The following is a 25,906-nucleotide window of genomic DNA, read 5'->3' as shown; positions in this document are numbered from 1 at the left end:
TGATGGATTTTCTTTCCATGACTCTCTATTTTTTTCTCACACCTCCCCCCCCAGACTTGCATTGTGAAAATTTAACCTTTAATTTATTGAACAGGAAGAAAGGTCACCAGCATTTGCACTGAGATCAGCTAAGCCACCTGTACATTCAAGCTCTGATTTTCAAGAGCTCCTTCTCACATGCGCGGCCTTTATGGCCCAGATTTTTGGGTGATGTGCTTACTTCCCACTGGGATGCTTGCTGGTGTGCTTCTGAACAGGTGAGGGTAGGGGGTGCTGAGAACTGGAAAACCCGATTTCAGTGCCTGGTGCCAGGGACGTCAGAGCACCCGGCTCCCTCTGACAGGGAGGGAGACCAAAGACCAGGCATTAAACACCACAGACCTGAATACCCGAGAGAGCCAGGCTGTGCCCAGGAGCACGGGAAAGGGCATGGGCAGTGCATGGATATCCAGTTGCAACCTGCTCTCTCCAGCTAACACATCAGAGGGTAAAGCTAACAAAGAGCCATACTGCACAGAAGGAGAAAGCTACTACCACGACCTTGTGCAAAAGGCAAAGTCTGGCGTGATGCCGCGCATGGCTTCCAAAAAGAAAGGGGGCTCAGAAACAAGCATGTGGGCTGCCGGGAGCTTGGGGGGCCAGCCCCATGGGAAGAAGTTCAATCAGTTGCACTCACCCAGCAGGAAGTGGACTAATTTGATTTAGACTGAGAAAAGACTTCTGAGAAGAGCTTTATCAGAAAGAAATAACTGATGTCTGAAGGTCGGAAACCAAAGCCAGACAGAAATAAGGCTGGAAATCCAGACCAGAAATAAGCCACAGACTTTCAGTGGTAACTGCAGTCAGGTATTTGAACAACTTATCCAAAGACATGCCAATTTACCCAAAAGCATCCTTGGAAACATCCTTGCCTCAGCATCTCCTTCTGAAACTGGGCCCACGAACAGATGCGACAGCAAGGGGTAAAGCAGGTGTTTTCTCCCTCCTCTCTTGCTGCTGGGCACCGATCCACGCCCGTCGCGCGTCAGAGGGAGTCGAGCTTGCGCCAAGCCCGCCGTAAGGACTCAGCCTGCCTACCGCTCCCGGGACGTCTATTTGGAGCCATCACCTGCGTTGGGAGCCACTGGTGGCCACAGGGACCAACCAACCTACCAGCACCGACAGCATCTGGTTAAACTCTTAAAAAATGGGGGTAAGTTTCATTAAAAAGAAGCTCAGCCTGCATGGTTAGGAAAATACTAAAAGTTGAGATGAAATGGCCATAAACGTTTTTGATTTCTGTTATAACTGAGATTCAGAAGCAGTCTTTTTATGACTGGTTAGCTATCCATGTAATTTCAAATCAGAAGCATTTCTCGGACATAAAATAACCAGTCTGCTTAAAAACTAATAACCCTACAAGATTTCGGTCCCCGTATTTACAAAGTCTGCAAATGATTATGTGTCAGTTTCTCTACCCACTATATAAAAAAAAAATCATAAATATCAATACTATGTCAAAAAACCCCCTTGTGATTCCAACGTAACAATAACTGGCAGCTGCTCCCCTGACAGCTACAAAACCAGCAAGCCTCTCTCCTTCTGCGTAAAGCAGAAACATCTTAAAATCTCTCCACGGCTGTTGGCACCATACCTATCCTTTGCACTCCAGTGTATTTGGGAACTTTGTTTCTAGAGATGTATTGCCATGTTTTCTCACAGTAAAATTGGGAACTGATGGTCAGACATCAGTTACATGTAAGGATTCCTTAAAAATCTGCAGCCTAACCTCCTTTTTTGACCACATCTGCACTTAGAAGGGGGTTTTGTTTCCCACGCATTGCTTGTTTTACACAGTAACTCATTCTATTACTGCATGAAGACTGATCAAAAAGGGTGTGTTGACAGGTGTGGAGGAAATGCAGCATCAGGTGACATTTTCTTCACACTTGCATTCATTTTACCTGTCAAATCCCAAACATTTTTTTTTTTTAATTTTTTATTTGACTTTAAAATCCCAACCTTCTGGGAGACACAGGTTCAATAATGCAGCCAAATTAAGCTCTACACATTTTGCTATTTAACAACAGTTCTTATGTATCAGAATACCAGGACAAAAAACCCAAACAAACAAGGAAAGAATACGCCTCCAGATCCTGTTTTACGATTTCACATAAAAATAAATAACCCCTATCAGCCTCTCCAGTGAAAGAACAGTCTCTCCCCAACCTCACATGAAGTGGAGGGATTAGCAGATGCCCCTTTTCCGAATGACATTGACTGTTGCATGTAAGACGGGAAACCATTTGAAATGAGAGCATTAGCCAGCTACAATGTAGTATTCAGCCGATGTATTCATCGCCTCTGAATTCCACATCCCTAACTGCCTCATTAATGAAGGATTAAGATCAAAGCTTTCAGTTATGGACTAAGATCACCACTAATTATAGCACTTCTGACAATTACTAGTGCATATGGAATATCTTTAGCAAGAAGGGTTTCTATTATTGCTCCTGCTACCTTGTGAAATGAGCTGTTTTTACAAGATGGTATTCCCATTCCTTTATGAATAAGCTACTCCACTTACAGCAGGGTGGAAAACCCAATGAACAAAATCCAAACAACAGGGAAGGAAAATAACAATTACCTTTTCATTGCAAAACAGACAAACTACCAGCTGAATGATGCAAGACAACGAGGGCTGGGAAAGGTTTATATAAGACTGTAGCAAATTCCCATTATTTTAAATGCAGGGAAAAGGATGTATCAGGATGAGTTTTTACAGAAGTTAAGTTTAATATAATTTAATTACTTGGAGAAAAGTGAGTGCCAAACTGGTACATTTCTAGTAGAGATCAATACTGGGGCACAGAACAGTAAGTGTATTTACATACTATGTATATATTATAACCTATTGCATTACAGAGACAACTGTTCTCATGCTTAGCACTGTAAGCTGGAGGACCAGCAGGCAAAGTGGCATTCCTTTTCAATTAGCCTCTTCATGCTTTACACTTTATCCAAGACCACTTTCTGAACCCTGTCTAAATCTAAAGAATAAAGGGGAAGGCAGAGTTCCTCCCACAGTCAACAGCACAAGGCAGACCTTACGGGAATGAAAACCAGACGTATACCCAGTTTTAGTATTTTAGCTGTAACCTGCAGGTTGCTGCTGCTGGTTTCTTTTTAGGGTTTTGGGGAGCAAACAGACAGCACTGCTGTACTGCAAGGGTTGGCATTACCCCTGGACTAGCAGGCGTTCTGGGAGCCTCACTGTTCGCCTTATGGCTCAGCAGCACATCTGCCCTCCTGGAAGCTAAGTAACTGCAGAACAGTGAACTGTGCTGATGACGATCAGAGCCTGGTGCTCCTGTCCTGCAGACCACTCAACTCCAGCTCTCCACTTCTTAATTTTCAGCAAAGATGCTCAATAATGCAAATTGCCATTATGTTATTATTTGATGTTAAGGCTCATCCATTTAAACTACGCATTTACCACTTGGCATGATCACATAACCATTCAGCTAGGTTTTGTTTATCTTGCACATTTTCCTCATCCTCATGTTTTGACAATGATCTTGAAGATGCCCAGAAAGTCTTTGAAAGTAAAGTGTTCTTCATAAAAACTGAGGAATTCTGACCACATTGGTGGGGATGCAGAAAGCACAAAACACAGACTAACAGACTAGATAAAAAGAAATACAAACTTCTGTCAGAAAAAAAAAAAAACCCATGCACGTTGGCACTGAATTAAGAAGAAAACACCCCCTGTAGCAGTAGTGGTTGTATGCTCAGGGATTGCATCTGAAGCAGTAAAAAGAACCACCAGTTCCGAGACTTGACTTCTCCACTCTCATTTTCAGGCTGCCTCTGAGCTTCCAGAATGTTGTTAAATTAGATGAATGTTTCTAAAGTGGATTAGAAAGCACATTGTTTTAAAATGCCTACAAGTTTAATTGAAAGAGATTCCAGGCACAGGTGACATGAAGAGAGTTAACACATAAAAGAGAACCCAGTGTTCCAGAGGAATGCTCTTTCCTTTCGTAATAGTTGGGCTATCTCATTGTTTTTATTACCCATCAAGACTAAACTACTTTGTCATAAAAGACTGCGCATAGTTTCTGTAATATTTCATAACTTGCATTAGTATTCAAAGAATAATTACAGGTCACTGTAGCAACCTGAAAATATAATTAAGTGTACTGAGATAGAGAAATCACATGTTTGAAAGTTACACTCCCTTCTTGAACTTCACTTTGCAAAGACTGATCCTATCTTCCTCTGACATATTATACTGGAAATAGTTGGTATGGCATCAAAACAACAGGCAGCCTCAAAGACAGTGTAGTGAAATTCCTCACAGAGGCCTCTTGGAGAATAAAATAAATGCCAAAACATACTCCTGTTATTCCTCATCTACTGCCTTAAGTTGATACTTGTCACCTAAACTAGATTTAAGTTGAATTTTCTCATATAAGAATCCTGTGCAAGAACTTCAAGATATATCTCCTATCCATGCACAGCTAGAACTTGGCAATCATGTTTCCACTGCACCTCCATGAACGCACCTTCCTTTTCACCAGCCCTGAAAAATGTAATTTTGCCTTGATCATATCCATTTGATGCCCATCTCTGCTATTAATTGCTCAGATCACCTCCCTCCGAGTTAGTAGATTCATTTTGTGCTTGGGAGGAGGTCCCCAGAGCAAACCTTTTTAAAGCATCTTTGCAATACTCTGCTTCAAGGTCATTCCCTTTTGATTTGTCACCATAAATTTAAATATTTATGAGAAAAAAACCCTGTTAAATTCTTCACCTGTTATATCAAATGAGATTGCTGTGAACAGATACAAGACAGAAGTATTGCCCTGAACACATCTCCTGCCAAGGTTGTAAAGTCAAGTCATCAAGTTCCACAGAGCAACCAATAAAAAAAAAAAAAAAGAGAACTGAGCTTAGACCTAACAAAACAGGTTACAGCAAAAACAGTGTCTACAATAATACACTACATTAATAAAATTCCCAGTGCCTGAAATTATCAGTAGTCTAACTCTTGTACATGAAAACATTTGCATCATTTCCCTTCTGAAACCTAAATTTTACCCAATTGTTTTTAAAAAGGCCCAGTCCAACCTGGGTCCATGTGTGGTTCAAGGGGGAAATACAGTGCAAATTTATAGATAAAGAAACCATGGAAACTGAAACTAGTCACTTGCATTAACTGAAGGTGGTAGTCAAAATTAACAATTTAAATAGATCGTATTAGAATTCATCCCATGACAGCTCCTAGGCACTGAATGATAAGTGTCAAGCATTCACAATAAACGAAGAACTGCAAAAAGATGTTTTTCTTAATATTTCATCTACACAATTTGAAATTGGCCTCAACTTCATCAAGACACGCGATTCATCTGCATTTTCATGCCAGAGAAAATAAACCCCAGCAGATACAGCAATTCATGATGGAGATGGTGGAAGAGGGACCCATTTAAGTAAAGTCTTGAGATGTAATGCCCCCTTTACTGCTAACTGGGGAAGCAGTAAGACAGCTGAATATAAAAAGCCCTTGTGATGAAGCAACAGGCTATCCCAGTGTGACAGGCTTAGTGAATCTGTAATAACTTGGTTTTTTTTATTCATTCAAATAAAAGACTCGTACTTACGTGAAACGCTTCCTTGGTATATCACTTCTTATAAAGGCAGATTTTTAGGATTTGAAATGTTATCACTAGACTTCTGTATTTTAAATTGTAACTCTCGTAGCGCGGTGACTAATACTGTAGCTAGTTGCTGCGATGAGTATTTTCTAGTTCTAAGTGCACTGTCAAAAAATGCACTGCTGGCATGAAGCAACTTACAAGCTCTGGTGCTTTTATAGACAGAGCCTGCCAACTCCCTCATAAAGCTCATGAAGCAGGGAAAGGGCAGTATCATCCAGGCCGGATGAATGTGCTCTCGACAGGGTCTGCTTTCCGTCTTTGAGCCTCCTACCTGACGTCAAGCTCCAGCAGTCTCTGTAGTTGTACAGATAAAGTGAGCCATCACCCAGTAAATAAGACACAGGATTAAAATGTGTTACCTAACTGAAAATTGGGTACACTTTACCATTCTGCGTACAGGAATGCACTGCAGCTCTTCAGTGCCATAGACACGCTCTGGAAGTGGGCATGCCGAGTTCAGTGGCTGAAACACTGTACCTCCAGCTAACCAGGGAGATGTCAAGATCCCGAACAAGCAGCAAATGGAAAAAGGAAATTTCTGACATCAGGAGTATCATCTTATCAGCCTTTGCTGTTCAAAGATACAGATTGCTATTTGCAGCACCTCTGAAGATAAATTAAACTGGACACTGCATTATGCTAGAGGTCATGAATTGCCCCTCACTTAAGAGCCTGAAATGGAAACATGTTAACACCAATCTCACCAATGATCAGGGATGAACCAATACTAATCTACAGGCAAGCTGAAATTAGCCTATATGAAAAGCAGGAAGAGTGGGTAATACTTCATATTTAAGAGGGTGTGAAATTCCACATATATCACGAAATTGTAGCTTTTAGTGTGTTTCTTTTCCTACTTTCCATTCAAAATGGAAATAAAGTATCTGCCACTTAAAAAATCACTAACAGATTTAGCAAGTTTGTAAGTTTACAACACTTAGCCTAGAGAATAAATACTATTCTACCTAAATTCACATAAAATCTGTGATCATGCTCTAAAATGATCAAAAATAAAACAACATGTGTTGACATTTAAACTTATTACTAAGGGTTTAGGTTTCAGGGTTTAGACAAGGGAGGAGGCAACTGACAACACTGAACCCTTGTAGGTTCCCCCTCATGTTAGCTGCAGGAATTCAGTACAATAAAAAGCCCTACTGTATAAAATAAGGTAATTTTAACGACATGTCAAAGTTTTCAAAATCTGACTGTGCCACTAGAGTACAGTTCACTCCCACTTTAGATGCAGAACAAAAGTGAGAACAGGGCAGCATGAATTCCACTCCACTCTGAACGTACCGCACCACGGCTGCTGGAGCTGCTGGGAGAGCTGTCGCATACGCAACAGCTGACAAATGAAGCATATCAGAGAATGAATTTTTCCAGCTTCAAACCTCCTTGTGTCTCCAGACTAAGACTTGAACATTAGCTTAATTTCAAAATAGTACTTATTTTAAAAAATTAATGTATTTCCTATAGCTTTAAGGATGTTTAACAAGCAACAATTAAGAGACAAGTGAAAAAATTATACAATAGATTACTTCTTAGTATGACAATAAGACAGAAATCATCCCTTCAATAACAGCAATTTATCATCTTCTGCTTATTCTTGTCAATACACATCCATTCCAAGGTCATTAAATCTGAATTAACTGTCTGATAGATCCTAATGGCTTCAAAGGAGCCATTATGCCACGCAGAAGCCACGTAGAAGTTTGAGTCCTTACACTGAATAGAAACTGTAGACAGTATTGAACACCCTTATTAAAAATCAATAGAGAGCGAGCATGTGGTCTGTCAGGCTGAAGGAACTGGTAACAAGATCCTCAAAGCCTTCTGCTTCTAGGGCAATTATATATAATTTCCCACGTAGCTGGGTGATGAATGAAAAAAAATTGACAGGAGTAGCTCGTACCCAATGGACAAATCACTTCCAGCAGACCTCAGAACATCGGTCAAATTCATTGATAGTGGAGAGAGTCTAAGGCTTTGCATGACAGGACAGACACACCTTTTGAGATCAACGAGAAGAGATTTCAGCAAAGAAAAAGAATAAAACAGCGTTTTGGAGGCTTCCCCCTGCCCCCGTAGACAACATGTTGAGGATATTAGTACTCAGTATTCATCCTTTCAGTATTGACAGTATGTGAGTGTGACAACAGAACATCATCCTCAGGTTTTGGACCCGTTCAATTTCAATTTGCATTACAAGAAAAATAAACTTATATCCCCCCCTCTTTCATCCTTTGCCCACTGTTCAAGAAAAACCCAACCACTATCCACTATTTCGTATTACTGACTGTGAAATCCTACTAGTTCATCCTGCCAAGAAAACTGCAGCTAGACAAAGGAAAGACGTGCTTTTAATGGCCATCTGTCTCCTCCCTAGAAGAGGCTCACTGGATTTTTATAGTACACGAGGGAGTAACACTAGAGAGAAAAGGAATAAAGAATAGAGTAAATAAGCAAGGGGGCAGGGGAGGCACAACAATCAAACAAAGATTAAATTAAGGGTGGCAGGAGGGAGAGGACAGGACCCAACAGTGGTGGCCTAGATGGAAACTCTTCTCCACTGTTGCTTTTCTTGCCTTCTGTAGGATTGGGGTGAGGGTGGTGTTTGACTGATCCAAAGCTCACTAAAGCAAGGTAAAAAAAAAACAACCTCTTCAGCAGCATTAGATCAGTACACAAGACAAGATCTCACTTAGTGCCAAAACCTACATTCAGCACTCCTAATTTTTTTCATTACTATTTCTATTCAGCAAAATGGTGAGAAATAAGGAGAAACAGCACAGTAATACTGAAACAGTAGATGAAACCAGAGGAAAGTAAATTTATTTTAGGAACAGAAATAACAGGTGTATAGATCATGGTATAGACACACTGAAATAACATGAAAATACAGGAAAAAATAGATAAGTAGCTTGGAAAGTGTACACTATAGACTCAAATGTTATTTAAGAAACTAACAAAGAAAATCAGGAAAAAGCCCTTGAGGAGATCTATTTTAAAAGACCAGACCAGCTCTATTTTTCCTCACCACCAACTGTGCAGCCATGCAGCTCAAGTACTCAACTTAATTCCATTTTCCTTAAAAAGAAAATTACCCAGGCCAAAACTTGGGAATCCCAAAGTAAACCAAGACATCTATGCTAAGAGCACAAATCGTAATGCTGTTGGCATTGTTTTATTGAACTGAATGTAAAAATAACCCTGAAACAACTTCCATGAGATAGAGAGGAATCTCCTGGGCTTATCTGAATATCCCAATGGATGTACTACATAGCAAATTTAGAAGTTGTTTCCTATTTCATTTGCTATTTCACATGCTCTGCAAGAAATGCCAGTCTTGGAAGAGAAGATAATTTACCCTTTTGTTACAAACCATGACAAACCATGTTTTGCACCTCTGGAAACACCTAACAGAAACTTAATGGTTCAAAATTTCATTCTTTTGGGAAATATAAGCCCTCACTCCCATCTACACACAGTTCTCTTTCTTCACTTGTTGCAGAAGCTGATCACTGCCCATGAGGCATCCTCCTCACTCGCCTTGTGGTAGACTTTCTAAACACCCCTCTGCGAAGCTTTGTCACAAACAGGTCTAAAACACAACGAGATGATATGCAGCTGGAGCACCAGAGCAGCAATCCTGCCTCCACAACTGCTCTTGCTCCCACTCCAATGAAATACAAGTCAGCTCCTCCACTCCCTGGCAGACACAGCACACCTTGCTGTCTGTGTCTGTGTGCATCGTAAGCCTTCTCCTGACTCCAAGCATTCCGAAGTGCAGTTTGGAAAATATCTGACTAAAAGCAGCCCTAATGTACTGCTTCTGTTCTGCTCCGCCCTGCCCTGTGCAGAGGCAGGGCAGGAAGATACGTACTCACTCCTTACTGTGTGTCAGATGTATATGGCAGCCAATACTCCCTCAGGAGTATGTGCAGGCAAGGCAGATGGGAGGGGAACGTATCAGAGGCTCCTGAACCAGAGCCCAGCCGATAAATCCAGTGCATGATTCATCAGCTTCAGCACCCTGCAATGGAGAAAGGCATCCTTCTTTTTTTTTCTCTTTCTTCACGGAAAACGATAGCTAAAATACACGGTGTGTTAAACAAAGTAAGTGGGAGGTGATTCGTATCCACGTGCCTCAACTCTCAGGGAAACCTAAAAAAATCAAGTGTCATATCCCCCCTTTTTGTTGCAAACACACACAAAGTATTTGAACTAAAACCAAACAAAAAGAAAAAACCTGGAAATAAATATTCTGATATTTTAATGAGCTTGTATTTCTTTGATTAAGAGAGGTCAGAAATAACACATGAAACAGAGTACAAACTAAGAGCTATTTGTAAACTTACCTGAGGCTTCTCTGAATTCATGTTTTGCCCTGCACATGCACTGTACATGCCCAACCAGAGACACGCAGAACATTCTGACAGAAAGTTAGGAGAAGGTGAGTGCGAAGGCCTCGTCTAAGGAAGTGTTAGGCTTTTAATCACTAGCTACTTGCAGACCCTGCCGACAGCACCAAGAAGTTGCCCACTACCATGCCGGGTTAGCGAGAGGCTGATGAGGATCGAGCCGTGAGAGGAGGAGGCGTTGGACAGACCGCGGCCGAGGGTTAGTGAGAGCCCAGGCCCGCTCCCGAGCGGCGGGAGGGAGGGAGGCACGAAGGGCACTTACTGACGCTGCCACAGACCGCCATGCAGTACTCCTCCGAGTCAAAGTTGTTCCGGTTCCCGCCGCAGCCGCCGTAAAAGAAGGGCGCGCACTTTCCTTCGGCCACGTCAAAGTACCAGCGGGAGATCATGGCGCGGCAGGGACCAGTCTCGGCTTGCTCAGAGCACACCTCTAGTCACAGGAGACCCAGAGGAACCACACTTAGCATGAAAATAGCATGGTATTGTCTCAGTTTCTTAATTAGACACCTCTCAGCACCACAAGGAAGGAGATGCATCAAGGAGGTGTTTCAGGGAATGGGAAACCCTTCCCTGGGAAAACCACCCCGAAGACAACAAAGGTAAATTTTGAACTGACTCGGATTCATGCCAAGTCTCCTTAGCCTGCCTATACTTTTATGTTTATCTGCACACACTGAGGGCTGTTGCCCTGAAACAAGCTCCAGCACGGTGGCAATGTTATAAGCGTGAATTTGTGTCTGCTTCCAGGCCAGAGGGTTACAACTATCCCCCCAGCCTCTGCCCACAGGGCCTGCTGACAGCCCCAGGCAGCTTCCTGCCCAAGCAGCCCACTCCGTACCTGTCTGGAAGGGGAACATCTGAAAACAGGTGCTACTTTTACTTTTTTTCCCCTGGTTTTTAGCTTTACATCCTGCCATCCCCCCCCCAGCTGAGAAGGTTTCCTAGGTTATACAGGAAAAAAAACCAAACCAAACCAACAACAAAAAAACCCCACCCACAAAATAAAAATATTTTTGAGTTATAGAGGAATATTCTCTTCAGACCTATTTATATATAGTCACTGCCGAAGAAATTCCCACTTGCAAGCTGCCCAGCACAGGGTTTGTAATTCACAGTTTGAGTGTTCAAATATATAAAATTAGTGCCACAGCTTTATCCCATCCATGGGAGAAAATCTCACCCGCAGTGAATATATACAAACCAAAATGAAAACTGTTTGTGTTTGTGTTCATTGTGAGCTGCCAGAGTCTCTGCCTACATCCTGCAACACATGAAAACCTGAGGGAAGAACCAAACCACAGGATTAAAGGAAGACAAAGCAAATTCTGCCCGCAATTTGGAATTCAGCCAATTACACATGTAAATGTATAGCCCTTTACCAATAATGTTCCAAACAGACAAAACCAGTTTTATCTTTCAAAGTGCTGCATAACTCATTTCAAACCTACATAACGTTAAACACCAACACACCCCTCATTTGCTTTCATCCCACGCGCTGCATCGGCAGACAAACTGGTACCTTCAGCTAGAGGCTTCTAAATTCTCTGCATATATTTGAATTTTGTGGAAGGCAGATCCCCAAGGGTTGCAAGGTATGAAGAAATATCAAGGCATTAGCTCTGAAAATCCCCCACACGCTCATCACCTCTCAGATTCTGGCTACAAAGAACCCCTCTTTTCAGTCTGTCCTGAGCCATTACTTCACTTTCTCCAGGAGCACCACTACTAATAAATAGGTTCTATGTCCAATTGCCATTGGCAGCCAGCGTATACCTGCATTTCCTTAAATATGTAATTTTACATGTGTTTAGCATATTCACATATCACATCTACAAAAAATGTCAAGAATCAATTTTAGGACACATATATTTGGTCTAAGAGCAACAGAGCCAAAGTATATGCGGCCAACAAGGATGTGCTACAAATGTCACAATTCTCTATTAGGGGAAAAGGAATAGCAGGGAGTGAAGGAATACTAGGTTTTTTCCTTTAAGCCAAAAAAAAAAAAAGGTATATTTAATTGTACACCTTAATTATAATTAATTGTATACTACCACATGATTAATTACAGACCATATTTAGTATACAAGGGTTTCTTCTGACTTATTTTAAAATCAAATTCAGCCCTGCTATCCAATTACACAGTCAAATTGTCACACAAAGATAACTTCTCACAGCCTTGGAAGAGCTGCCACATGTCAATTAAAAATGAATAGTGACTCCTGACACTAAAGAGACAGGTATAATCAAGAGAATTTTTGCTGACGGGAAATGTCACTTCAGAACACACCAAGGTCTCAACATCTCAGTCTTTCTCAGTTAACGCCGACTGTGGGCTGACCTCTACCCGCACAATAAGCGCCTTCTAGGTTTCCCTCAAAATACTAGATCTGCTATGACGTCTGATTTGTTTCATTTTGCACTGTCAAGTGTTCTCCGGATGGGAACGGTTCACAGATTTAACCCGAGATCTCCTCTAGGTACCTCTCCCACAGAAGCAGCAGCAGAGATTTTTATTCTGCATGTGCAAAAGCCAAGGTAATTGCCCATCAAATAGCTGATGCCAGTGGTAACAAGGTATCGGCTCTTTGGAAACGGAGGTCATTTATACACATGCAGATGCACTTGGACAAGGATTCAGGAAACCACAGGGTAACAGAGCGAGCCCGAAGCCCTCCAACACAGCACAGTGCCAGGATCAGCCTCCTGCCTGACCTGCCATCTCCCCCAGGCCGGCGGTGACGGTGCAGGGCAGCGGAGGGACACCCTTCGCTCCAGCCTGCACCGCCGACCGAGCTGCTACTGCTGAGACCAAAGTGGTAATTATTTTATCGCAGAGTCAAGTGGTCCCCTGTGCAAACAGTTTATGACCTAAATGAAGATAAACAAGAGAAGGGAAAAATGCTCTGGGTTGCTGTTTTACTATCACTCTGAAGGAAGTACGCTGACGGACCAGCCTGGGAAACTTCTCACTGCTGTCACCCCTTTCCCCGTGTCACCACCACTGTCTGTTCACTGTGGTAGGCTCAGAACAGCATTCCTTCACCCCTGCTTCGGGGCAAAGGTACATTTTTAAATCATCTTCAGTGCTTGGGGAATGGTCCCGCTGCTCCTGTGGGTGGGCCAGTTGCTCTTCCCATGCCTCTCTGTAGCACCACCACTTGACCTGACAGAAAACAGCCACTGCCTTTGACCCCCAGATGTACCACCTCATCTGAGAAGACAGGGAAACGAAGTGAAGAGATGGGAAATTAAACAGGTTTCCTCAGGCTATTAATCCAAACACCGGTTTCCCCTTCTACTGCTTCCAAGTGTAGCAATTAACGCCTAGGATGGATGAGCTAGGGTATGTTCACAAAGATTAGCAGCAGGCAGGCAGCATACACTGCTAAATGATTTATCAAAACATTAAAAGCTGTCTTTGCTTCATGTATTAATCTTGTGGCTGAAAACTGATTAAAAGATGAGTTACTTTTTGCCACTGTGTAATTGAGTTTTACTTGAAATCACAAGTAATTTGTGTCAGGTACAGCATTAATGGTGAGCTTTGCTTTGTTTAAGGTACTCTTTCACTCTCCCCAGTCCAAATATGCTTTTTGCCTTTGGCTCCATGAAACTGGACAAAACTAAAAGTGGACAAAGCCTCTGCCACAACCCAGGGTCACAAGCGGTCTAAATTCTGTTTTCAGACACTGAGCACTTATCAAATCATTGTTCTTCAACAGTAAAATCTCTGTGATCTTCTCTGTGCCCAAGCCAAAGATTACCATTGCCAATACCTTCCTTCTCTGAAACCTTAGGTAGGGCAAATTTTTTTATGAGATGAGATAATCAGGAAAACAGATCTCAACTTTCCTCATTCCAAGCTTCTTACTCCAGCCTCTTGAAGCAAGGAATTGTTTCTACCGAAGCAGGTAGACCATTCCCTGAAGGAGTGCTGTGGAGAGCTTTTGGGTTGCTTTCAAATTAATAGTTACAGTGATATACTGAAAACTAGTCAGTTACACTAAAGATCAGCACCGACTGGGTTATTTTTTCTTTGAAAAGCACAGACCTCAGCACCTTAGAAAATACAGAGTCTTCAAGTATGCGGACACTGATTTATAGTGGCTTTACACAAAGCACTTCCATAAACACTCATTTACAAAAGTGCTCTAAGTAGAGCTAATTAGAATTTATGTACAAACATTTTAGATACTTTTGATGATCAGTTTTTAGAGAGGGAAATATACAATATGGCATTTAAAAATATTCATTACCATATTTTATTTTCTGTTCCTTGAAGAAAACTGATTTTAAATCAAAGTGAAATTATAATTGCTTTATTTCAAAATCTCAAATCCATGGGTTTTTTTTTCCCCTACATGGGACTAACACTGTGAACACCAACGTTTTCAATTGAGGAATCTGAAATAAAATTTAAACTCCTAATGGGGGGACAGAATTAAAGCTGCATTTACACACTTCTATCTCTGTCAACATCAAGTTTACTCAGTATTTTCTTCAGGATTTGTATTTATTTACATGATCATGAGAACTAAGCTCATTTAAATGCAGGCACAGTCAGTCCCAAACCTGAAACCAGAAATTCAGTTTGAAGGGATTTAAGAATAAAAGGACACACAGGAGAAGTCAGATTACCAACTCCAACCTGTCTTGGAAGCTGGGTTCTATGTTTAGTTTACACCTCTGAAAACTGGCTTTACTTCAATGCTACAGTAGAAAGATACCACCATGACGGCTTATAAATATTACAAGTTCTTTAATTTAGCCACAGTAATGGAAAATACATTGTTTTGATGACTCTTACTATACTACCCGCCTTATAAGTTTGAAGTTTGTTATTGTCAAGTATATGCAAATAACTCACACGGGTGGTGTAAACCAACTCACTGGCACAGGTTTGCTTTGCCTATGCTGGTGTCAGTTCAAACTGTATCATAACCACGTGGGATCCTAACAAGTCTTAACCAAGGACCAAACCCACTACTTAGCTGCTTAGGATCACAATCTTAAATTTTACTGTTTAGATTTCAGTAAAGAACAGAGTAATTAATGCAAGAGAGGCCAAAGGAATAAAACTCTCAAATATCCATCATGAGGTGCGTGCCCCACTTTATCACGCGCTAGTATACAGAATATTACAATTGGAGTAATTTTGGCTTCCGTGTGTTCAGGATCTGAAAGCTATAGTTTGAAGATATTTATACATGTTTCTATATTAGTCTCCATTTTTTAACTAGCTGAGAAAAAAAATAGTCAAGTTAAATAGTAAACGGACTGATTTTCTTCTAGTTATATTGTTCATGTTCCAAAAAGGCACAATACTGTTTTGCTCAATGAACTAATCAAAAGGGAATATTTAAAGATAATTTCACTGAAACAAAACTTCCTCATTCAGAATATATGGTTAGAAGGGGCAGCCACATTTTGGCTTGTGTATTCAAAGACAAAAGCTAATTTCAGAAGAGGTTTTTGGAATCAGGAGGAGGCAGCTGTGAAGCTGGCACATACTCTGGGAATGAAGTTGGTGCACAAGCCACACAATTGCTAAAATACTTTCTACACAGAAAGTTAAAAGAAAAAAGCAAAATGCTGTGTTCTAAATGCAATACCAAGGAACAGCTCTTCTAAAACTTGAAAATACCCTGAAATTGTAATTTCCTTCCTGCGCAATTAAGATTGAATTTCTCTCTCTCAAGTTTATTCTGAAGCTACTGGAGGGGGATATTTGGAATAATAATAAAAAAAGTAAGTGCATACTTGGCTAGAATACAAAGCCTTACAATTTTGAAGTGTGACAAAGAAGCGAAAAGACATTTTCTGTTTACTTGTGCACAACAACTACATTTTGAACCAAGGTGCCATATAGTTACTGATGGCCAGAACCCAAAAAAAACCCTAGCTTGAATTTAATGAATTTGTGTATTTTAGAAAAGGTATAGTTTCTACATAACATCATGATGATGATAACATGGCAAGACAGTTATTATGAGGATTAGCCCCAAAGTGCATTCCAGTCTTTTTACACAGCAAACCAAATTATTCATTTTTGCTTCAATACAGTAAAATGAAATTTTCTCTAGTGAAACAGATTCTCAGGAGATTTCTTCTGGCAGGATGCATTTCAAATGGAACCACTCTCCATACTCCAACCTTATGTAAAAAACCACTATTACTGCGTTCAGTATTTCAGTACTTTTGCCCTTGACCCAAAATAATATATTGCTTTTCTGTCAACAAATTACTAGATCATAAAAAAGACTTCTTCCAATTGCAACATATCTTGAAGTATTATATTATAGTGGAATAGCTGTGCTTTAAATTATAATGTCTAGTTAAACACTATCAGTTATTTTAAAATTGACCAAATGGATTTATATTATCAGATGTTGTTCATATGTTGGAGTAGATTATCATTCTTAATGAAGATCTAACAAAAAGCATTTCATGCATAATAGCCTTTCCAAGAAGAAAGTGGGGCAAAGCTATTGAGGGTGAAAAATGCCCAATTAATTTAATATATGCTACTACTAGTATCCCAAAATTTACAGCTGATGGGTCTAGCAATCAGGGTTAACCTCCTTCAACTGGAAAAGACGGTAGCTGTCACAGAATGGATTTAAAGTCTTCTAGACATAAAAATCTTCAGCAAAAAACCGCCATGCTAGATCAATAAAGCTACCATACAAACATCAGGCTACTCTTCTCTTGCTAAGAAACCAGGATATAATCTCTCGTTTGCAACTTCCGATTGTAAACACAATTAAAATGTCACGTCACGGAGCACTGCTTAAGTTCTTTCCTAACTGTTTAAGGAAATCCAGCTGAATTAGAGAAAGCAAACCCAGTTGCTAAAGGGCAACATTATACGCCAGACGCGGCAGGCCAAGCTGATGCTGCTGAATCCCCTGCATCTGCTGACAGGTATGCGGAGAAGCTGCCAAATATTTTCTGCCAGGCTGCTGCGCTGACCCCGCCGCTCTCTTTAAATGAGACCTGATTGACTGCTATGTTGGCGGGAAGCACTAAGCTGAAATTGCTTATTCTCTGCTGCACGCCAAGAGAGACTGATTTTTCTTGTCACCTCCTGCGCTGAAGGAGAGCAGAAACGAAATCACAAACAATGGCACATGACAGGAGCGGCACTCCCACTTGCTTCGGTCACGCACAGGATCACCTGGAGCCCAGATGCCTCGGGAGCAGATCCACACCGCCCGCCACATTTCGACAGCGGAAATCAAACCACTCCCTTGCTTAAATCCGGGCCAGCAGTGCCCTCCCTCACTCCACGCAGAGACAGAAGTCAAGGGCCACAGTTTTCCTGCAGGGCTTCATAAACGACCCACGCTTCCTTTAGCACAAATTCAGTGGTAACATCTCCTAGTGATGCAAGGTGAGAAATGCAGACCTGACAGTGATTTCGCTCTTTGCACCCCTGCAACCTCAGACTTACCACTGGCTGGGTTTAACATGTGAAGCCCGGCAGGGGCATATCTGAAAGTTTAAACTGGGTCTGCTGCCCTACACCACATGAACTCAGAGTAATAAAGATGGTCCCTCATGGAAGGCAGGACAGTAAACACTGGCGAACACTGTGCTATGGAAAATTTATTTTGTAACAAACACTATCGCTCAAAAATATGGTTGCTGCAGAAACTGAATGAAACTACTGTCCTCCTGCCAATGATCCCTCCGGTCCTCTGGGCAAGACTAACTTCCTTTTCGCTGAAAATAAGTTTGTGAGTGGTTCTACTGTTGCTATTTTGATCGCTATTCGTTAAAATATGCATAGAAATAAAATTGCCTGACAAATTGATCCTACAATAGCTCAAGTGTCTTTAAAGTATAACATTACATTTATGCTTTTCAATTATTTATGGTTGACGGCAGTCATTCCATTGATTTGGGGGAGAAAGGGCTCAGTACCAGCCCGCAATTAGATCCTAATTTATGGGTTTAGAACAGTTGCTCTTTGTTGATTTCACATGCGAAAAGCAACTCCTCTCAAATTGGACAAACTCACCCGCTGAGCTCTTTAATGCTAATGACACAACATCAGCTGGAGCTTCATAAAGCATACATAAAACTGGCTGTAAAGGGTCTGCGAAGATGAGCCTTCCTAGGGTATATTTTATACACTGCACTGACTAATACTTGGGAAAAGTAGCCTGAACAAAGGTCATGCTCACTGGAATGAAGTTCCAACACTTAAACCCATCGGGAGAGGCTTTCAAAGTGTCTCCACAGTAGGGTCCACTTCTTAATGCGGGTGTCGCCTACAAGGCACCTTTGCCTTTATTATTTGCACTGCCAGCGACGTTCCCACCAGCAGTGACACAGACACCTGCACAAACCAGACTCCTGCGTCTGCCACATGACATCAAAACACAGCCACCAGTGACATGGTTTAGTGGCAGACTTGGTAGTGCTAACCATTGGACAGAATGGCCTTAAGGGTCTTTCCCAACCTAAATGATTCTGTTTCCATGACCTTCTGGTGGATCAGCCAGCATCAGGAGCAGGGAGGCCCCGAAGGAAGGTTTTGCTTAAGCGCAGCAAGGGCCAAGGTTCTAAGCTACTTGGACACTTCTACACGGAGAAATAAGCAAGCACCCTGCATGGTGCAGCTCTGTCACACACACACACACTCAGGGCCAGCCTCGGCATCCCTTGTGCCCCAGGAGGTCAGAAAGCCCAAAGGGCTGTGGCAGCACTGCACTGAAAACTCGTATTGGTAAAGGATGAGCCTCCCCTCGCTTGCAGCAACACATTATTTCACTCACAGTCACCTGGGGTGGGAAATGTTAGACTTGGGAAAAACAGGACAGCAGCAGTTCATTGTCAGCTGGCATGTGTATACATTTCTAAAGGATTCTTAAAAGGTGGCTTCAATAGTTAGCCTCTTTTGTATTTCACATTCGTATTATTACACACTGTTTTCCTGAAGGCTAAACATCTTAACCTCTTTGAAATGTCAACCTCAGTAAAGAAACACGCTCTACCTAATTTGTCCTCATTTCCACTCATCCAAAATCCCATTAAAGTCAAGTGTTCTTTTTTTCCTCCCCCTCCCCCCCCCTCAATATTCATTTACCAGTGAGAACAAGGCGTTTTATCCCCAGGTGGTGAAAGCTCACATATGGAAATACATTTAATTGGTTTAAAGATTTAAACATAATCTCCTCCCACCCCCTCCTCACTGAAATGGCTCTCCAATAACTGAGCAAAACACTCCACACAGTTATATAAGACAGAAACAGAAAAGACTGCGCTGCCAGCCTTAGAAAGAAACATTTGCAAGTGATTTTAGCAAAGCATTAGGACTTCTGATTAGTGAGCTTATCTGCATGCAGACTGAACACAAAAACCTAGATGAAGTAACTTTGTTTTTTTCCAAAGCATCCCCTGGCACCCTTCTGTACCCGGCAAGTGACGATTCCTAGCTGGCAGCCCTCTGCTCTGTACCTGCTCTGCCAAACACCGGCACCGCGGTTCAAGAGAAAAGGATGCTGCCGCGTGCAAAATGGGGGACTCCGCTAATCGTCAGTCCCAAGCGTGCCCAGAGGCAGGGAGTGGGAAAGCCACCAGAGAGGAAAGGCGCCAGGCCAGATGTTTTCTGCCTCATTTCTCAACTGCCCCAAACACTGCTGTTTTGCCTCTGCCTCCTGCATGTCCCATCTCCTTTCTTTTCAACTGTCACCCTTAATCTCATTTTCTGCCATCATCCCCAGCCCTTACTGGAAAAGATGTAAGCACTGCAGAGAAATCAGTATCTACCTTAGAGATTTACATCATAGGGAACTGTACTTATTAAAACAGAAATATAAGGCTAATTCATTTAAATATGCATTATAAGAGAAATGTGGCATTTAAAAGTATCATGTTGCTATGATGTCCACAGATTAGGGTAAAATTCAAAGTTTAAAATGCAGTTATGTTAATAACTACAAAATGTCATGCAAAACAAATTTGAGAAATGAAGAGTTCTTTCTCACTCCATGTTTTCATTTTTTTGGGGCAATGGATTCCTATTTCCTTCTCCTCCACGCCCAGTACAACTCATTAGTTAGGTTCACTTTTCTGCACAGTTATTTCTAAATTCACCTAATTGCACTGAATTGCTAGTTCATGGAGAAATACTGGACATGAGTATCTAACAGAAATCCCACAAAATGCCTATTCACCGCTGTTAATATAAGACACCAAACCAGCTAGTGCTACCTCCTGCTTCGAGCTGATATACCTTATCCTTCTGCAACAAATGTGCACGATAACCCACACACATACCTTTTCTGTGCTATTTGCAACATATGGCAGTCAAATTTAATTTACTGTTACTTCAAAGTAAAACCAACCCTTCTCCTTCCATCCAACATCATATGCAACAACCACACTTCATAGACACCCACAAAGAATATTTGTAATGGGGCAGGGAAAGGGAGGGGATGCAATGGGCAAATAAAAGAAACTAAAGCATAAAGATGCTGCAACTTAGGGTATTTTGCTGTTTGGAACATTTTTTTGTCGTAAAGGGCAAAAATGCAAAGCAACAGGATCAGTCTTCTAGCCCCAAGCTAAATGTCCATGGATTTACCTCTGACAACCTCCTCCACAGACTCTGTAGTTGTCGTAGTAGTGGTTGCAATACTGGTAGTTCTTTCAGTTGCCTCCTCATACTCTTCCTCTGTCTCTTCTTCAATTTCATCACCATCATCATCATCATCATCAGCATCTTCGTCTTCCACAACCGTTAGTTCTTCGTCTTCCTCTGGTTGTTGTTCTACTACCTTATCCTCACTATAGAGAGAGAATTATAATAATGTGTCAGTAACAAAATGATTTCAAGAGAAGAGAGAACATTTTATTCAGAAACTCTGTAAGGACAAGAAGTTAGCTGTTTCTTCATCTCCTTCCCTCCCCTCTTCCTGCTTTAAATAAAAAAGAAAGCATCAGTGACTCTGGAACATCCCAATGATTAATAAAACAGAAACGCTAAAAAAACCCTAAAAGTCAACATTAGCAATGCAGTGAGAAAATGAGCAGGATGCCAGACTCCAGCTCCTCCTTTTGCACAGGGATTGAAAAAGAATCCCCATCATCTGTACTGTATTTTGACAGCTGAATAACACTCCAAACATACTTGCTCCTCACAGCCATCAACAAACCAATTTTTATTTTGAAAGTAGCTCAAATTAGCTCAAAATGCACTCAGCTGATACCCATACAGAAACAAGAGAGTTCTTTGGGATTTTCTCAACCAGGAGGCACCCCACCCAGAGGCTCACTGGACTACCTCGCACACTGTCCACAGAGGACTACGAAATTCTGAAGTCTCCTGCAACTGCCTACACTGTCTGCTGGTTTTTTTTGTTCTGGTTAAAGTAGCATTGTGCGACTGGAAAAGCCACTTCCACAGGACCTGCGCACATGGGTGTGTGTTTTCACAAAGCACAGGGCAGAGACAGCTGGCATGTGATGCTTCAACTTGTATTTTGTTAACTGTTGATACTGTCTTTGAGGTTTTTATCTCATTCTGGCACCTGAAACCAGTGTCCATGACATTGCCTTTCAGGATCTTACACCCAGAGAAGGAGAGGACCCAGTTCTGGTCTTCTGTGTGATGGCAGCAGTGATGGAGAGGTGAAAGCCACACGGTTTTGCCGATGAGGCTGCCATCTCAGCCAATGCGCACAGCCAGCTCAGCTCAGGTGTTCTGCACTGCCAACACGGCCGTACAGCTGATCTCCAAGGCCTCCAGGACAGACACGCCGTACTGGTGTGTAGAGGGTGGCAGCACAAGCACCCCTATGCTCACAAAAAAACCCCAAACTACTGAGCTAAGCACTGTTATCCATCATAATGCTTTAAATGTATATAGCTGCCTAAAATTCTCAGGATTCAATCAGTCTTGGGCAAAAGGAGGGAATGCTGCAGTTAACTACCAAATGCCTTGGTGGCTTAATATGTCAAGAATTTTCTGGGATCACTCTTAATTTTGACTGACACACAGGCAATAGGCCAAAAAAATGGATGCTTTGCTACTGTTCCTGTTGCTTTTGACAGGTTTCCTAATTCAGTGGCCAGCTGCGGCAAGGCCTCAGGTTTGTTAACCTGATCTTCTACTTGAAATTCACTCCTAATGAATAAATGATCTTTAAATATTCAAACAGACATTTTGTCACCTTCATACACAAGTGGTTTTGCATCTTATTCATAGCCTTAAACAGCCTTCAATGTCAAGGTAGCAACTTCTCTCCTCATTTCAAAGACCAAGCCTGTAATATTTCATTTTATAAGACTGATTACTACAATTTTGGAAGTGAACTCAGAGCAAAAAGGACAGTACAATCTTTCTCAGTGGGATAGTAAGAAGTTAAAAAGTGTATCAACAGAACTCTTGTATGCCACAAGCCTGACTCTACTAGGAGAATGTTAAGTCTCTATACAAACAAGAACGAATCTCCTATTCCTTTATCCACAGAATATTTGTCCCTCAGAAACACAACAGACAAAGCAATAATGAAGCTTTCAGGCCCAGATAGGTTATACAAATGGATGTGGTAACAGTCAACTTGCAGAGGAGTCTGAATAAAGGATGATCTGTTTCTATTTACATGGAAGAACGACTGAAACAGGGCAGAAACCACTGGGTTCTTTGTCCTTATTTCTTGATTTCAAAGAACTGGCTTAAAAATTTCACCAAATCCACTGTGTGGTTTTCCCTTGCCATTCTAGTTTTAGTATGTCCAAGATCATCTATTCTTGTTTTTAGTAACTCCTTTCTGAACGACAGATTTCTTCTGTCTGTATTTTTCTTACTATTTCACCTTTTTATGAGCATGAAATGCTATGTGTACATCATCACCTTTCAACTGCAAGACTGAATTGGATTTATAAGTCCAGTATCTGTTTCTGATCTTCAGGTTAAGGGGCTTCTAGTCTTGGCTAGCCACAGACAGTTAAACTAGGCATGCCAAGTATAAGAAATGCAGGTTTTGATCAAGAGGATCAGATGCCATATGCCTTTTGACATTAAAGAAAGCTGCTATCTGTCTTCCTCTTACCTAAGCTACAAACACAGCATGCTTTAAAACCCAGTGCAATTATTTTTCCTCTTCCTTTCATGTGAATGATCACTCTCAGATACTGGCAAGCTCATAAAGTTAAAAAAGGACAACAAAAACCACTTAATGAAACAAACAAAGGAAAGCCAATTAGTCACATGGAAAGTCACTTCAAAAATAATTTGTATGCGTACATTCAATATCCATCTGGTTCTAGCTACACAAAAGGAATCAACTGCTGTGTCAGTCTACAGCATTTTGCTGGGAAATTCTCAGCATCAAGGACAAGCTCTTTTTTTTGTTGTTTGTTTTTATTTTTTAGGGGATGTGACAGTGAAAGGGGCAGGATGCAAGAAGACAATTCACTGTGGATCAGGCTCCTGAAAATATTCTTAAAAGTTTGCACAAAAGTGTATTGGAATATTCCTTCTACTATTCTGACAACTCCTAGAAAAATCCTAACTTTTGCTGGCAACATATTCTGCAGGACTCAATCATAAGGGCAGCATTTCACAGGATTAAATTTTATTGCAAGTTTCAAGAGAAAGGAACAATGAAAACAGAAGTGGCTTTGCCTTAGATACTTAAATGGAAATGAGAGCCTTGCTATATATTTATAGAACTAAAATGCCTGAACTGGACTTCAGAAGGTCATTTTCCTATTTAACTCCCATTGTACCGAAGTGTGAAGCTACCACTCTGGTCCTAAATAAGCACTCCAGGCTTTCTCTAAAAGTAATTATTTTCCCAGCTGTCTACTTTATTTTATTTATACGAAGCTGAGTTAGTCTCTTCCCCTATTAGTACTGTCCTCCAAAGAGAAGGGGATAGAGAGGAAGTGCATTATGCTCTCTTAACAAGTTTCTTCTTAGTGAAGCCAAATGCCAGAAACTAACTGGACCGGCATTGTTCTGAGGGTTTAATCATGCTCAGCCATACTGCACAGTATCACAGACCAAAGGTCACGAACATGCAACAGGCAGGGATGGTATCCAGCAAGCCCATAACAGCAACAACAGCTGCAGTTTCACATGAGGTGTGTGGCACCCCAAGTGAAATGAGCGGGCAGGCCTACCCCCCAGGGCACACGCTCCTACGGGCCAACCACAGGAACCACACTCAGCACTGCAAGCGGAGGATGACCATGACTTCCCAAGAGGCCGTGGTTATAGCAGGCAGTCCCTCAGCAGCACTCCTCAGGGGCCTGTGGCCTCGGGGAAGGAGGGAGGGGGTCCCCTCAATGTTTGCCAGTCATCAAGGGACTTTAAGCCGCACGCTTGAAGACGCAGGTTTCGTATAAACCATGCTACATCCCGATGTGCTTCTATTGCAAACGAACACAGTGGGTGGATTTCACACAGGTTTAGTATTAGCAAAGGTAGTACGTCTTGTAAGAAACATGAGAAAAGTATGCTGGGTTTGTTTCCTTGGATTTAACCACTGTTATCATCCTGGCTCTTCTTCAAAGAGCATGCATGTAAGAGGGACCAACAGAGAAAGAAATGAACTTACACTAAAACATTTGCAATAAAGCATCCACCCTTCAAATGGGGGCAAAAACCTCCCTGTTGCACAGTCTGCAGAGCTCTGTCCCTGTTGTGCTAAATGCTCTGGTACCACTCCACATTTTTCCACTGGCACCAACACAGTGCTGTTTCCCTGACAGTGCCTCTAACTTCTGCACACCTTTCATCGCAGTTATCAGTTCAAATCCACGGTTTTCATACAAAGCTTTACTACCAAATTAATGCAGACACTGATATTTTTTTTCAGAAGTCTTGAAGTTTGATTTAATATATGTCACAGGTGTGCTTACTTCCCAGTAATATTATTACATTTTACCTTCTTCAGTAAACAAGTATGACTCAGTCTTGTTTCTCCTGGAACCACGATACCTTGACAGCTTTTTCTGTCTATTCCCTTGACACCATCCCAGCCAGGGTTTTATGAACACCAGACTGCAGTGTCTCATTTACAAGAAATAGTTGACACTTCGCCTTAGCTTAGTGGTGCTGGTGACAGGATTTTTCTAAGGCTGCTCAAAAAAACTACTCGGTACACTGACAAGTTCACACATTTGTAAAGCCGTATTATCATCATCTGAATTTAACAGTTCAGTGGTAAAGAATGGAGGTAAATCATTAGGCTTGAACACAGCCACGAAAATATTTGCAACCTCCACCCAATATTAGTATATCTACATCTCCCATCGGTGGCTACTTTTGGCAAGCAGGGCTGGCCCTTCCCTTTTCTGGTGGACACAGAGGTCATCACAGCTTTGAACCTTCTGCTTCAACCTCTGCACATCAGGATTATTAAAATCCATTCCCCCCATCTTGGAAATAAGGTTTCTCTCAAGCATCCAACTAGCACACGGGGTCATTAATACATATCACCTACACCCCGATGTGTGGTGAAACAGGTTATTTGAAGTTGGTGATTTCAGATCTATTTCTGAAGCCGCAGACACACTGGGGTTCCGGGCAGCCCAAGAGGTAACTGGTTCCCCTTGACTCACACACAGAAACATACCGGCTACTTCAACAGGCATGTTTCTGGTGTCAGAACACTGTACAGCTCCTGCTAGTGTGCACCTAAGCACGCAGACACAAGCAGTGTTCAAACCACGGCCCTGTAAAGCATATCGAGTAACTTCCTTTTCCCAACGCATCGCTGCAGTAAGGGCCAGCACTGATGTTTCACTGGGTCACTCAGA

At 41.7% G+C, this 25,906-nt stretch overlaps 1 protein-coding gene across 1 annotated transcript in view; it reads right to left on the bottom strand.

Moving 5' to 3' along the window:
• The window catches only part of APP (amyloid beta (A4) precursor protein), a gene marked incomplete at its 5' end in the record, with an annotated part of 149,423 nt that overhangs the window by 72,497 nt on the left and 51,020 nt on the right, over nt 1–25,906 (bottom strand). The window contains 2 exons of the mRNA XM_010148064.1: nt 10,386–10,553; nt 20,721–20,923. Of these exons, the coding sequence (XP_010146366.1) occupies nt 10,386–10,553; nt 20,721–20,923 (371 nt within the window). The remainder of the gene's footprint in view (nt 1–10,385; nt 10,554–20,720; nt 20,924–25,906) is intronic.

Source organism: Eurypyga helias, unplaced genomic scaffold (assembly GCF_000690775.1).
Source record: "Eurypyga helias isolate BGI_N326 unplaced genomic scaffold, ASM69077v1 scaffold8263, whole genome shotgun sequence".
Lineage (NCBI taxonomy): Eukaryota > Metazoa > Chordata > Aves > Eurypygiformes > Eurypygidae > Eurypyga > Eurypyga helias.
This window is presented reverse-complemented; position numbering and strand designations above follow the sequence as displayed.